The sequence below is a fragment of the Electrophorus electricus genome, chromosome 18 (assembly GCF_013358815.1).
Source record: "Electrophorus electricus isolate fEleEle1 chromosome 18, fEleEle1.pri, whole genome shotgun sequence".
In the NCBI taxonomy this organism is placed as follows: domain Eukaryota; kingdom Metazoa; phylum Chordata; class Actinopteri; order Gymnotiformes; family Gymnotidae; genus Electrophorus; species Electrophorus electricus.
Genome location: NC_049552.1, coordinates 1,524,180 through 1,539,653, shown reverse-complemented (window position 1 = coordinate 1,539,653; position 15,474 = coordinate 1,524,180). Strand labels below are relative to the sequence as shown.

At 43.5% G+C, this 15,474-nt stretch overlaps 1 protein-coding gene across 1 annotated transcript; it reads left to right on the top strand.

The window, feature by feature from the left end:
• The first annotated feature begins 388 nt into the window (after positions 1 to 388).
• Positions 389 to 15,474, top strand: LOC113568770 (alpha-2-macroglobulin-like protein 1). Its single transcript, XM_035536448.1, has 35 exons — positions 389 to 462; positions 918 to 1,062; positions 1,607 to 1,763; positions 1,856 to 1,908; positions 2,022 to 2,042; positions 2,242 to 2,410; positions 2,610 to 2,694; positions 2,808 to 2,934; positions 3,399 to 3,513; positions 3,648 to 3,757; positions 4,042 to 4,212; positions 4,382 to 4,615; positions 4,992 to 5,055; positions 5,836 to 5,981; positions 6,136 to 6,285; positions 6,773 to 6,949; positions 7,041 to 7,125; positions 7,233 to 7,359; positions 7,461 to 7,686; positions 7,938 to 8,064; positions 8,498 to 8,619; positions 9,310 to 9,361; positions 9,487 to 9,570; positions 9,977 to 10,153; positions 10,424 to 10,505; positions 10,832 to 10,988; positions 11,184 to 11,258; positions 11,383 to 11,545; positions 12,158 to 12,351; positions 12,544 to 12,774; positions 12,941 to 13,059; positions 13,358 to 13,435; positions 13,503 to 13,593; positions 14,253 to 14,358; positions 14,670 to 15,474. Exons 1-35 carry the CDS (start codon positions 389 to 391, stop codon positions 14,708 to 14,710), a joined length of 4,335 nt encoding a protein of 1,444 aa, XP_035392341.1. The 3' UTR covers positions 14,711 to 15,474.

Genomic DNA, 15,474 nt, shown 5'->3' with positions numbered 1-15,474 from the left:
ATAATGAAACATGTAAGTTTGCACAAACTATTGGTTTTGCTCCCCTTATGATAAAGAGAAACAAACAAACAAACAAATGTGGCTGTGAGAGTGATCCTGAGTTTTGGCTTTACTGATAATCTCAATGTCTGATTGAACTTGTAACTTATTTCATAGGTGAAGTGGGGCAGGGTGTGGTTTAGGTTGGTCGGAGGTGCATGTACCACATACCACATGTATCATCTTCCTGTTCCTCAAAGTCCTTGTTTGGCAGGGGTGGAGGACAGAGAGAGAGAGAGAGCGAGAGAGAGAGAGTGAGAGAGAGAGAGAGAGAGAGAGAGAGAGAGCTCATATACTGCAGGAGCTCCAGGTGGTCAGATCATCTCCTGGTGGTGGAGTCCTGGTCAGGATGCAGCTCTCCAGAGTTCTCGCTACCACACTTCTGCTCCTCCACAGCGCCGTAATCGCCTCCTCCAATGGACTGTAAGAACCTTTGTTTATTCCTGTAGATCTCTTTAGTTAATAGACTCGCTAGAGTTTTCATCCTTCACAATGAGTCTGGCTCTCAATAGTCACATGGCTCCGTCCCACCAGACACTACACCTGTAAACAGTACTCTACTAAAAGCAAATTCATGGCAAATTCATCTTTTTATGTGTTTGACATTCATTTCTTTACACACACAAGGCACAATCACCACACATTTTTAAAATATATATTTTTACCTTTGATTGTACAGTCGTCTTGATGTTTTCTGTGTAGCCATAGTGGAGTGAAACACGACTTTGTATGTATTTCTGCTGATGGAAATGATCATGACTTTTGTGAAACATGTGAATGGAAGTCTAGTGTGTATATGTGCGGTGAACGCAGAAAGAAATCTGCGTGCGCAGCCCATGTAACTGACTTACTCTTCATGTCTTTTTCTTACTATTCAGCACGTACCTGCTGACTGTCAACTCCCAGCCAATTGGGGGCAGTGTTGAGACATTATGTGTCCAGCTCTACACATGCCGCCCATTACTTTCCTTAGTGGCACATCTGGAACACAGGCAGGAAAACAAAACCAAGGCTCTTATGAGGGCACACTTCATACATGCAAAGTACCAACGGTGTATCTATTTCCAGGTCAATCTCCTCACTACAACCCACACGATTCACCCAAAACACTACAGCAAGGAAAACAGTTCATTTTACGTTACTAATTCTACAGTATGTTGTCCATAGAGTCTAAACTCTAAGTAGGGTATATTGTGTGTGTGTGTGTGTGTGTGTGTGTGTGTGTGTGTGTGTGTGTGTGTGTGTGTGTTTAATATACTTCATATGGGACATTATTATGCACTGTGTCATTGTCAGCAGGAATATATGTAATATGTTTTTTTATTTGCAGTTTGATATGGTCTTGGCCTCAAATGCCTAATCTCATTTCTGTTGTATTGTTTTCTCAATTTACATTTCTACATAAAGAATACCAGTATAGTTTAGTATTTGAAGAATATTTGTATTTTATAAAAGTGCAATGCACATTGTATGTACTGAGTATTAATATATCTGTCAACAGTCATTTTTATTTATGTGTCCTTAAAAGCACGATGTGTACTTATTTACCCTTGTGATTCTCCAATAGGTTCCTGCTGTAACCATAGATACAGAAGCTTCCGTTTCCCTGGAGATCAAAGGGAGATTCGCATTTGTGAATAAGATAACAAAAATCCTCATAAAACCTCCTGGTCTGTTGAGCATCATTGAAACAGACAAACCCATCTATAAACGGGGACAAACCGGTAATGTTCTCCAAGAACCCGAATGCAACATTTATTCCAGTGTCCACTTTAAGGGTTAACAGTATTATAGATATGATTGTTTCTTTCCACAGTCAAATTCCGCATAGTCTCGTTGCATTCCAACTTCTTAACCTACAACCAGATGGTACGACAGTTCATCATTTCTTTAAAGGCACAAAGGGCTGTATCAAATGACCTGTATATACACCAGCAGGGAGCTGATGTAGTTACACAGGTTCTCTTTGCTTTCTCTTACAGTTCCCCACAATAGAAGTGAAGGTATGCTAACAAGTGTTTCCAGCATCAGTCATCAGATGTGCACTTTCTGTATCTGGGACTGGCTTTGCTTCCAAAGTCACCATCTGTTCAAAAACTGAAGAAGTCCTTTCCTTGCTAATTGGTGTCTTGGGGCGTTGTGACCTTATTTTTCATATATTTAAAACATCTTTAAGATGTGTGATGCTGCTGTTGTCTGTAGGACCCCAACTCCAACCGCATTGGTCAGTGGTTGAACGTGTCCACATTCAGTGGCTTCTTGGATATGTCGTATCCCATAAACCCAGAGGCTGCAGAGGGATTCTACACCATCACTGTCTGGAACGAGAGGAATGAACCAATCATACAACAATTTGAAATCAAGGAATATGGTCAGAACCAACACTGTGTTTTCAGTTAATACACAGGTCGGATTTGGTTGTCACAGTGTTTGAGACTGTGCATGAAGTTTCATTTCACATAGCAAGTTTTATTCCTTTTAATTATTGTGAATCCTAGTAACAAGAGATCTGTGTTTTGCCTTGATTTATTAATTTAGTTGCTATAATGAAACTCTCGATTCTCTTCTAGTGCTGCCAAAGTTTGAAGTGACCGTTGAGCTTCCTCCAGTCATAACCATTCTGGACACAACGGTCACACTTAAAGTGTGTGCAAAGTAAGAGCCATTTAAACCTTTTCTGTATGAGACAATAATGTAATAAGAGACTGAAACACCTGCCACCATAGTGTTATGTATTCCTTACTCCACAACCTCCACCCTGGCTGTAGGTATACTTATGGGAAACCAGTGATAGGGTCTGCGACTGCCGTGGTCTGCCGCAAAAGTTACAGATACTGGTGGTTTGCGCCAGGAAGTGCACAACTTTCAGACATCTGTAGAACTTTTAAAATGGAGGTTAGTCCTTTTGGTCACCCATTAATGCACTGAGAAATATTTGTACAACACTTACCTCATCATCAAACACTTATTGTTGGGCCTTTCTAAGATTTCAAGAACCCTGTCAAGTTTAAAGATGACTTCCAAAAAATTAGGATCAGCTAAATAGTGTCTGTTGTATCTACTGTGATTTTACCATATGAGCTTGTTGTATATTTTTCCTGGCAAACCCAGCTAAGCAGTGTTCCTACTGCTATTCATATGTCTAATACAGATACAGTAGAAGAGATGCTATTCTAAAGATGAAGTGACACTACTACTGATATATTGGCCAGTACACTATGTGCACCTGCAGTGTATTAATGTGAAGCTCCATACATGGTTTCCTAATAACTATTAAAGTCCTGTAACATTTTGAAGAATTCCTGCTCTGGTCTCTTCCACTCACCCAAAGCCCTCATGCTGTTCTCCTGGTCTAACAGACTGGCAGGACGGGCTGCGGGTCCTACGTCATTGACCTGAGCGACTTTGTACTGAGTGATACACGATATGTAGACATTATTAGTGTTGACGCTGAAGTGGAGGAATATGGGACAGGTGAGGTTTTCCCACTCTCTGACCCCTTAATATCAAACAACAATCACAGCATAAAACAATAACAATAATAACTGATGGTCTCTATTTGCAAAATGGTGCAAAACCGATGCAGAAGTTGTATGTTTCCCCTACAGGAGTGGTTATGTCAGGTTCGGGTAGCATTTCTATTACAAGTGATATTGTCACCCTCACCTTTGTGAACGCTGATGATGTGTTTAAGCCAGGGATGGCCTATGAAGGAGAGGTAATTACTGGCTAATTATTAGGCACTAGTAATTATGGGCAATTACTAGAAATGTTAACACCTAGAAAAATGCTGCTGTCATCTTAATTATTTGAACAACTATATTGTTTTTTTAAAAATATTGCTAACATATTTTAAGGGTCAGAATAATGTTAACGTTTTATCTACTTTTAAACAGGTACAGCAGAGGTTAAAAGATTTTTGTGTTAATCATTACATCACTTCATCAGATTTATCATTCAGGGTCAATTGTTTTTTCTTTTTCATTTGTGTTTGTGTGATAGATTAAAGTTACCGGCCCAGACTCCACCCCTATAATAAATGAGCCTGTATATCTAATTGTAAGATACGCTGAAAACAAAAACAAAACCTGGACGCTGGTTACCGACGACAACGGTGTCGCTGCATTCTCCTTAGACACACATCCATGGGGTTTGCAGACAGCCTCTTTAGAGGTCAGTGAAGTCCAAAAAATAAATTATACTGATTTTATATAATGTAATATTTTATTAAAAGACTAAGATTCTACGTGCTGGCAGTTAATTCACATTTCTGAATGTGATCTTTCCCTAACTGAAGGTTTTAAATGATTTAAGGTGTTTGGTTTTCTTCTCTTCTAAATAGGCCCGATATCATATGGAAGAGTATTCATTCGGATATGTGGGCATGTTGCGTAGACCAACCTATCCCTCGGCTTACCTCTGGCTTCAGCCCTTCTACTCCAAAAGCAGCAGCTTCCTGGAGTTGTTGCGCCCCCTGGTGGCGTTCAGTGACAGCGATGCAGTAGTGGTAGCTAATTACATCATCCACAGCAGAGCACTGGAACCACAACAGAACTCCTTAGACTTCTTCTACATGGTACGAGTGTCTTTCACAACATTCCAACATGGTCTTCTACACCTTCACTCTCTGTTTCCCTGCTCAGCAAGCCTTTTAATCCCAGTGGTCACTGGTTATATGGAGGATTGGTTAGTGAGGTTCTCTTCAGTAAAGCAGTAAATATGTAGAAATATTGGCCAGAGGAGGATGGAGGCCCCTCCCCTTTGAGTCCTGGTTCCTTAAGGTTTCTTCCTCATTCTCTAAGGAGTTTTCCTTGCCACTGTCTCCATTGGCTTGCTCACTGGGGGCTTGGACTCAGACATTTGTAAAGCTGCACTGTCAACATCTATTGTAAAAAGGGCTATATAACTAAATTTGATTGATAAATATGATGACATTTTTGTGGTGTGTGCAGGTGATGTCCCGAGGTCATACAGCTCAGCAGGGATGCATCACAGTAGAAGTGGATCCAGAAAAAGGTCCATAAATATTATAGTATACACACGCACACTCTCTCACACACACACACGCACACACACTCTCACACACACACACACACACACACACACACACACACACTCACACACACACACACACACACACACACACACACTCTCAGACACACTCTCACACACACACACACACTCACACACACACTCTCACACACACACACACACACTCACACACACACTCTCACACACACACACACTCACACACACTCTCACACACACACACTCACACACACACTCACACACACACGCACACACACACACTCTCACACACACTCTCACACACACACACTCACACACACGCACACACACACACTCTCACACACACGCACACACACACACTCTCACACACTCACACTCACACTCACACACACACACTCTCACACACACACACTCTCACACACACACTCATACACACACACAACAGACAAGTGCAGTTTTCTATTGAACTCTAATCATTTTGAATAATTATGGATATGGTGAGTTCTTTCTAGTGTAGTGGGTAGCAATACTGTGTCTCCTGTGGAGGAACTGGGGTTCAACCCCTATCTAGGCAGGTGCACAACCAAGACTCCTAATACTATATCCGCCCACCGCGGTAACATAACTGAAAGTTGCTCAGGATAAGAATGTCTGCCTAATGCATAAGTGGAAATGGTTTTTAGCTGCATAGAATTGCTTTTCAGCTTTCGGTGCTCTTGCAGACGTGTGGTTGTGACTTTCTAACTACCTCGGTCTTCCCCGTCACAGAGAACCGTGGAAAACTCTCAATCCTCCTACAGAGTCCTCTCAGTCTGGCTCCAGTCGCCCAGGTGGTGGTGTATGCCCTGCTTGCTAACGGAGACGTGCTGGCTGACAATATGGACTTCCCCATTGAGCTGTCTCTGATGAACAAGGTCAGAACATCCAAAACCATACAGAACAACAAAAACCATACAGATCAATTCAAAAAATACTAAAAACTAAACATGTAATTAAATTTTAATGTATCTATTTGTACACAGAATGGAGGAAGTGTTTATATGTAATGAGTCTTTTTTCGAATCTCAGGTGTCTCTGGAGCTCTCCTCATCTGAGGAGCTTCCTGGACTAAACATTTTCCTGACGCTGAAAGCTCACCCAGGCTCACTGTGCTCTGTGAGGGCCATCGATGAGAGTCTGCTACTGCTCAGACCAGAAAAGGAGTTCACCATCCAATCTGTACGCATCTGAATCTGCGCAAATGACACCGACTCATCTACATAAGGGAAACATGTTCTGAAAACCCACACCCTTTGTTTACCTCTAATCCTAATCTAGCATTTATGTTCAGTTCTAATCTAAAACACGTAGATGTTTCTAAGGACCTCAGTTAACCTGGACCAGGATCAGGTGGGCTGAACCTTTCAATGTTGAAACCAAACCAAACCATAAGATGACCCATTTCTCATGTAGCAAGACTGGACATTAAGGCTATGAGTGGATTTTAGGTCAATGGTGGTCTATATTTAAATGTTCGCTCTCTGCTATTTAGTTCAAAATCCTGATTCTGGACCTGGGATTAGAAATGAGGAGCTCATAACAGTAGTTATTCTATGTCTGTATTGGCAGCATTTTATCAAAACCTTTCCAAAAGTGTCGAGTAGTTTTAAAGAAGGACAAATGGCAGCATCAGTTCAAATGATGACTGCATCTCCTCCCACTACAGGTCTACAACATGCTTCCTATCCAGATGTTGTCAGGATATCCGTACGGCACGGAAGATGAGGATCCCAATATGTGCATTTTCAGGCCCCCTATCATGGAACCCTTTGTTAATCCAAGATCTCGTCTCCCTGTCTTACCTATTCTCCTAGGAAAAGTCAACGTATACAACGTCTTTAAGGTAAGGAGTCTGTTTTTCTTAGAAATAGGACCATTTTACCATAGAACCCTTACTGGATTTGTTTGTTACTACTTGTCTGCCATTTTCTCAGTATGCAGGAATCAAGATCATTTCCAATGCTTATATTAAAAAAAAAGAGGTCTGCCGGCCAACAGGTCCTGTGCCAACATTTGACTGTAAGTAATATTTACTTTTTCACTTATTTTGTGACTTAATAAATACATGTATGTATTTGCATGTATTTGTATGTTTTTAAGAGAATTGATTTATCTATTCTCTGCAGTGTTACTCATGAGCAGCAGTGTGGCAGCTGATGCAGGACAAATGCAGGATTCAGGACAAAGCCAGCCGGCCAGTAGTGTCCGCAAATACTTCCCGGAGACGTGGATCTGGGACCTTGTGTTGGTGGGGTATGTGAACACTGAGCCAACACACTTCCCCTGAACCTGTCATATCTTTCAATAGAGAGCCACTGAGGAGTTTTTCACCCCCTCTTTATTCAAATCACCAGTGAATCTGGAGCTATGGAGGTCAGCAAGACCGTCCCAGACACCATCACCACGTGGGAGGCAGGGGCGTTCTGTACATCTCCGGTCGGGTTTGGCGTGGCACCAAAGGTCAACCTCACGGCCTTCCAGCCTTTCTTCGTGAGCCTGACCCTGCCCTACTCCATCGTCCGTGGAGAGGTGTTCACGCTCAAGGCTACAGTCTTCAACTACCTCCCCTCCTGCATCATGGTAAGTGGTCCCAGTGTCTCCATCCCCCTATGGGACAGAGGAGCTGATTCCTGGTTATTCATTAAGCACCATGAAAGCTTCATGTCTGATGTTGGAGTGTGTGTTTTATACTAACCTGAACTATTTGAGCTCCAAGATCTCATTTCACATCTTCTCTGAGAGTCCTGTAGCTGAAGTGTGTTTATGATGTTGAATACTAGGCTGTAGCAGTGAGAGGTGTGTGTGTGTGTGTGTGTGTGTGTGTGGTAAAGGTGAAGGTAACCCTGGCACAATCGCAGCAGTTCTCAGCACAGAGCTGTGTGGGATGTGTCTACACACACTGCCTCTGTGCCGATGAGAGCTGGACCTTCATGTGGGTCATCACACCCTCCGTGCTGGGTAAGCCCACCTTCACACTACCATCACACCCTCCGTGCTGGGTAAGCCCACCTGTAGATGACTGTTTGAGTCTTCCAGGGATGCTCTTTCTTGCTTGGTCTCGCCTGTTTCAGTGAAACTAATTCACAATGAGACTTGCCAAATGTACACTTATGAAACATTTTGTTAAACTAACACAAGCTCTAAGCACGACACAATGTTTGGCACCTGCCTGGGGCTTCTGTGAGTCAAGTGACCAGTACAAATGAGATGTGATGTTAAATCATTTTAATATATTTAATAATTATAGATAAGAATATATATTTTAAAAGCTTGTTTCACTAAGGGCCCCATAATTACTAACTCTAAACTAATTACTAAACAAATATAAGTGATGTGGAAAATTGTTTTATAAATTGGGATTAGGAATATTCTGTGTGTGTGTGTTCTGTAGGGGAGGTGATCATCAGAGTGAGTGCAGAGGCTGTACACTCGTCTGTGCTGTGTGGAAATGGCATACCCACCGTGCCAGAGAAAGGAAGCTTGGACACGGTGGAGCAGACCCTGCTGGTGGTGGTGAGCTACATTTAACCCTCCTCCACCTCGCTACACCACCCTGATGAGCCCCACTGTGTCCACATGGACACGGTGGAGCAGATTCTGCTGGTGGTGGTGAGCTACATTTAACCCTCCTCCACCTCGCTACACCACCCTGACGAGCCCCACTGAGTCCACATGGACACGGTGGAGCAGATTCTGCTGGTGGTGGTGAGCTACATTTAACCCTCCTCCACCTCGCTACACCACCCTGACGAGCCCCACTGAGTCCACATGGACACGGTGGAGCAGATTCTGCTGGTGGTGGTGAGCTACATTTAGCCCTCCTCCACCTCGCTACACCACCCTGACGAGCCCCACTGAGTCCACATGGACATGGTGGAGCAGATTCTGCTGGTGGTGCGAACTCCACCCTGCATACTCCCTGTGCAGTCCTGCCCTTCATAATCAGACAGGCATGGAGATCCAGCTCCACGCACACAAGAGTCACATGCTCTCCAATAACAAGCTGTCAGCCTGTTTCCCACACAAGAGTCCACCAACAACTGGATACCACTGAATGCTATTCCAGATTTATTCATTCAAATGGTTAGAAGAACAAAGCATTGCTCTGGTTGCCAGTGGAGTGGTGGTGTGATCTGTGCTGGAGTCTGCTGGGTTGTTTGGTTGGTTGGTGCTCTAATGTTCTTTCTGTTTATTCCCTATCAGGCAGAGGGAACCAAACAGACCAACAGTTACAATGAGTTCATGTGCACAAGAGGTTCGGGACACCATCTTTGTCATGCTTTTACCATGTGTTTTACGACACAAACGGGGAATCCTGTGGGTCCTTGTAAATATGTAACAGACACCTCTTCCAAGGATGTTTAACTTTCCCTCCTCTAGGTGGTGCTGTTGACCAGACAGTCACACTGACGCTGCCTGAAGTGTTTGTGGAGGGTTCCGCCACTGCTTATGTCTCTGTGCTGGGTGAGCAAACCCCTCTCTCTCACTCACTCACACAAAATGGAGCCCTAATTCCTGCATGATCACATTGGAGTTTGACTCTAGTGCAGCTAAAACTAGACTAGACTATAACAAATACTTGCCCTGAGGCAGTGCTTCCCAATCCATGGAGACATCCAATCAGTCCAGACTTTAGTCTGATCCAACCAACTCTCGGCACACCTGCAGCAGGTACAGAGTATTTCTGATCACGGGGTTCAGGTGGGAGGAAAGCTGGGATCAGAACCAGAAATTGGACAAGCTGGCATTCCCTGGGGACTGAGGTGGGAAACACTGCCTTGGCTAATTCACGTGAGATCCACAGTTTCTCCCTACGTCTCACACAAAACCACACCCATGCGCGCACACACTCTGTGCCTTCTCTCTGCAGGAGATCTGATGGGCCGTGCACTGCAGAACCTGGACAACCTGCTGGCCATGCCGTACGGCTGCGGTGAACAGAACATGCTGCTCTTCGCCCCCGACATCTTCATCCTGGGGTACCTGGAGAGCAGCGGCCAGCTGACGCCCGCCATCAGGAGCAAAGCCACCTCCTTCCTGCTGAGTGGTGAGAGCACACACCAGCTCCTCTCAGACCAGCTGATGTTTCTAGCCAGCAGGATTTGAGTCCTGCAGATTTTTGTCCATTCCTTTATGACCGTTGTTTTAAGCAGACACATTGTGAGCTCATAGTTCCCTTTAATTTGATTTCATTTGAGTAATGCTTTCTTTACTATAAACATTGTCCGAAAGTAGTTTTATGGAATCTCAGGTCCGGACTGAAATGGTGTTCTCTTGTACAGTAGAGATTTAATGTGCATTTCTTTGTCCTCTGCAGGCTACCAGAGAGAACTGTCCTTCAAGCATTTTGATGGGTCCTACAGTGCGTTTGGGATGAGTGACAGCTCAGGCAACACCTGGTCAGTGTTGGGGAGAGCAGAGGGAGAAGCTGATGCCAGACACGATCCACTCCTGTGCAACTTGTGTCAAATGACATCGTACCTTAGGCTTTTTAATGTGGACAGCCCCCCATTTAAGAATTATTGATAGAAATACAAAAGCAGTGATGCAAATACAAAATCCCACAAATCTGGTAGAAATGTAAAAAGCAGCAAGTGAGCAAGTTTGAGATAGTGTGAGCACTCTCACACTAGTTCCTCTTGAACACATAACATTAGATCACTGCTGGGTTTATGTAAATGTGTTCAAATGTTGCTATAGAGATCCCTGGTGTCTGTGTACTCAGGCTCACTGCGTTCGTGATGAAGTCTTTCGAAAGCGCAAAGCAATACATCTTTATCGATCAGACAGTCATCGATCAGGCCAAGACTTGGCTGGGCAACGAGCAGCAGCCGAACGGCTGTTTCGCCTCAGTGGGCAACCTCATCCATGTGGACATGCAGGTCAGGACACTGCAGAGCTGCTGCCACCTGCTGGTGTGGGGTGGCACTGTGCTGTATTAGGTATTACATGCTTGGTGCAGCACTACTGCGTAGAACAAGCAGGGCCTGGTAGTGGATATCAACTGTAAAGTTCGTCACTAATATACTGTTTACAGCAGTATACCAATCTCTCTAAATTTTGTTCTCTCTCTGTAGGGTGGAGTGAATGATAATGTGACCCTCTCAGCTTACATCACAGCTGCTCTGCTGGAGGCAGGCAATCAGAGTACGGTGAGTCATCGGCTCTGTCGGGGAGCTCCTGTGGCCAGCCACCATCCAGACAAGTCTCCACTCTGTTCTCTATCTCTGCAGACTTTTCTCCAACTAATCTATTTCACTGTGTTTGGTATGGCAGGATCCCATTGTAGCCAAGAGTCTGGAGTATCTGAGGAACGCCCATGCTAAGACAAACTCCACCTATGCCATCGCCCTCCTCTCCTACACCTTCACACTAGCTGGAGACCAGGTGATGAGAGGAACCCTGCTCTCCCGCCTGAACCAGCTGGCCATAGTGACAGGTCAGACTTGCCCATTAAAACCCAGCATGGGTCAGATCAGACTTGTCCAACACACTTACCCATTAAAACCACTACAGGTCAGATCACACTTAGCTAACACATTTACCCATTAAAACCACCACAGGTCAGATCACACTTACCCAACACACTTGCCCATTAAAGCCACCACAGGTCAAATCACACTTGCCCAACACACTTACTATTAAAACCACCACAGGTGTTACACTGTATGACCTACCATAGTGTAACACATCCATTAAAACTACCACAGGTCAGATCGACCTACCGCAGTGTAACACACTTGGGTGTCAAAACCTGAGGCTGGAAGGCTCCTTAATCCAATAGCACACTGACACCAGAAAAACAGATGCAAGGTACTGTGTGACTGTGTGTGTATGTTGTTGAGTCTTTAGAATGTTCTCCTTGTTTGCATTGGATGCTGGTATTTGAGAAAATGTTTACTTGGAGGATACATGTATTTGTATTTACTGAGCAATTATGGTTATGGTTGGAGAAAGCTGTGTTGGAGAGGGTTGGCTGCTATTTACAGCACACCACTGGCATGTTGGAGAATCTCATCTGAGTGGTGCTTTTCTCTAATGATTCCCTCAGTGGACGGGCGGCACTGGAGCAGTGGGAGTCAAGGGATGGGGACAAACCCACTGGACGTGGAGATGACCGCCTATGTGCTGTTGGCTTTGCTCTCTGGACCCCCACTGGCCTCGTTTGACCTGGGTTACAGTGCCAGCATCGTCCATTGGCTGGGCCAGCAGCAAAACTCCTATGGGGGGTTCATCTCTACACAGGTACCACCCCCTTTCCACACCAACAGCTCACTCGTAGTACAGTTGCTCCTCCTGCCTGTGACTTTTCTGCATTATAACCCTAATATAAATATCTTCTTGTAATGATTTGTGACATTTGAGAAAGTCTGAATAAGCTAATAATTGACTTGACTGATGATTCTGTTGATTATGGTACTCTTTTTCTCTGTACAGGACACTGTAGTGGCTCTTCAGGCTCTGGCAAAATATAGTAGTATCACCTACAGCCCGACGGGCACTATTGCAGTCACTGTGATGTCAACCCACGGCTTGAAGACCCAGCTCACTGTGGCCCAGTTCACAGTTAACCAGAGCAACAGGCTGTTGTACCAGCAGGCCAAGCTGCAGCAGGTGTCTGGGGTCTACAAGGTCAGGGCATCAGGCCAAGGCTGTGTGTTTGTGCAGGTCAGTCTGACATCACTTCCTTTACTGATTTACACCCCTGCAATTCTTTAAGCCTCTGTTCTTTAATAATAAAACTTCTGTGGGTCTGAAGAACTTTAAATACATATAAAAGAAGTACAAGTTACTGTACTAACGTTACCATTTTTGTTTGAAATTTTTTCCCCAGTTCACCATGTACTACAACATCCCCCCTCCCAATGACTTCTCCTCCTTCGACATCTCAACCAGTGAAGTTGGAAACTGCAGTGATCCAATCCCATCTCTGGAGATCTCTGTGACTGTCATGTGAGTTCCAGACACTTCCACAGTCACAGAAGAGAGGAACAGTGGTCAGTTAATATTGTACTACAGTATCTGAATTTTAATAGGTGCCAAGGGGAAAAAAACATGAAACGCTTGATGGAAACATGACATCACTGAGTAATGCACAAAAATGCGCAAACATATGCATTATTTACGAATTACATTATTTATGTTTGTAGGTTCAGTCAGTACCGAAGTTTATTTGGTCAGATATGACAGAATGTGAGACAGTTTAAGGGACTGAAGACCTCAGTTTTTTAACGTGACCTCCTGTTTTCAGATACAACGGTGCAAATGAAGTGTCTACCATGGTGGTCATTGAATTTAAACTGTTGTCTGGGTTCTCACTGGTCAAGGTGTGTATAAATCCAGTTAATGGCATTTTAGGGTTCACTTTGGCCTTTGACCTTCCTTGAAGTACCCAGCATGCTTCAGTGTGGATTGTTCCTACAGGTGAATGGAACTGTGAAACGTGTGGATAAAAATGATGATGTCGTCATCATCTACCTGGACGGGGTAAGCACACAGCACAGCTGTCACTCTACCTTGAGCTTCTCAAAGGTCCGTTTTCTACAGCATATCTTACAAAGCCAAACAACCACCCAAGGTCACCAATGCCCTTCTCCCATACAGGCCCCGTCTGTCTCTAAGGAATGAAAACGTTCTGTTTCAGCCTGACCTTAAGCCTGCGCTTTATTATCTCAGACCCGATAACGTGTATGTACGCATTTAGTCCAATGACATGTCACAGTGTCATTATGTTCTGCTGATGCGAACAACTCTGTCCCTCAAATAAACCCCTGGTTTTAATCCAGTCACACTGGGTTCTACAATCAGATTTAAGACCAGACACATGTTGTACACTTGTTTCCCACTGACCTTCTGCAGAACTCCAACCCCACGCTCAGCATGACAAGCATTTCCATATTACCTATCCATAGACCATTAGTACAGGGTAAATATAAGAACTGTATTCAGTCATAATGAAGAAACATATAATGCATGATGAAGGATTTTATGGTCAGGAATGGTGTTCACACACTTATATAAACACTTTTAACAGTAGAGTTTGTGACAGTGTAATGAGTGACTTTATTCAAGTTCAAGTTCAACTTTGGTTTATTCGTCACATACATAGGCATACACAGTATAACTCACAGTGAAATTTCCCCCAGCTGAAGAAGGGAGAGCGCCAGACCTACACTCTGATCATCCAGCAGGACGTAGTGGTGCAGAACCTGATGCCTGCTGTGGTGAAGGTCTACGACTACTACAAGCCCAGTAAGAACCAGTCCCATTATCTTCAGAAACCATGAACAATGATGAGGGAGAAGCTGGAGCAGCTCTCAGACAAGTTTACCACTCGCTTTTAGAACAAAACAAAATATTGCTGACTACTATCTTCAGTATGAATCTTTCAGTATAAATTTGTATAAATCACTATAATATCTTCACTGGTCCAATTAAGCAGTGAAGTGCAGTTGCACAATTGGCTATGTATGTGTAATACATTTTATTTACATAGAGCTTTTATTTAACCCAAGGATGCAGATGAAATAGCATAAACATTTTCTGTTCGTTCTCTCCTGTAGGTGATGCGGTTGTTACTGAATACATCTCCCCATGTAACTAAATGTGGACCAACAACCCCCCGAGAATGACAGCAGCATCCAACCTTACACAGCAACCCACCGTGTACCATGACTTGTTCCTTCACCTATAAGATGAACAGAATCTAACTGCACTAACTACGTTTGCAGCCATTACTGAATAATTGCTGAATTATTGAATTAGACGGATCTGCACTAATCACATGCAAATGGAAATCTCTCTATTGCGGCCATTGTGAAGACATATGAAGCTTTTGATATTACATCATAACGTTTTTCCTTCAGTTATTTTAAACTGTACATCCTTTTTTATTTATAATATTATATATACTGCATTTGTCCACAAGATGGCAGCTATTTACATTACTGTTTAAGAACTTACATTGGAATTCCATGTGAAAAGAGATTGGGCTAAAACCAGGCTTTTCTTACAGGAAGGGAAACTCTTCTCTTTATGTAATGTATTAATTGTCTAGCCAGGGTAATTAAATCTCTCAAAATTGATCTGGAATTTTAGCTTCTTATTCATTTGACATTGTGCCATTCATTTGACATTGCCATTTGGTTTTGAGGTGTGAAACAATTTTGGATCTAAAAACAGGATTTCCATAAAGTAAAGAACCTGAACTGTGGTGACAGACTTCTTATTTGTCTAGCAGGACATGAACAGCCTTCAACATGCCTCTGAAATTTGTATACCTGTGTGTGTTTCTGAATGTGCTGTGTTCCAGTTGTGAGGTTTGACATCTAAAATCAAAAATTCTCACACAAAGACATCTAAAATCAA

Bases quoted from the DNA above. Each gene is read 5' to 3' on its own strand.
- LOC113568770 (XM_035536448.1), top strand. From the start codon at position 389: ATGCAGCTCTCCAGAGTTCTCGCTACCACACTTCTGCTCCTCCACAGC. The intron at 1,063-1,606 runs GCACACTTCATA...ATTCTCCAATAG, and splicing joins AAACCAAGGCTCTTATGAGG to GTTCCTGCTGTAACCATAGA. The intron at 1,909-2,021 runs GTACGACAGTTC...TTTCTCTTACAG, and splicing joins TCTTAACCTACAACCAGATG to TTCCCCACAATAGAAGTGAA.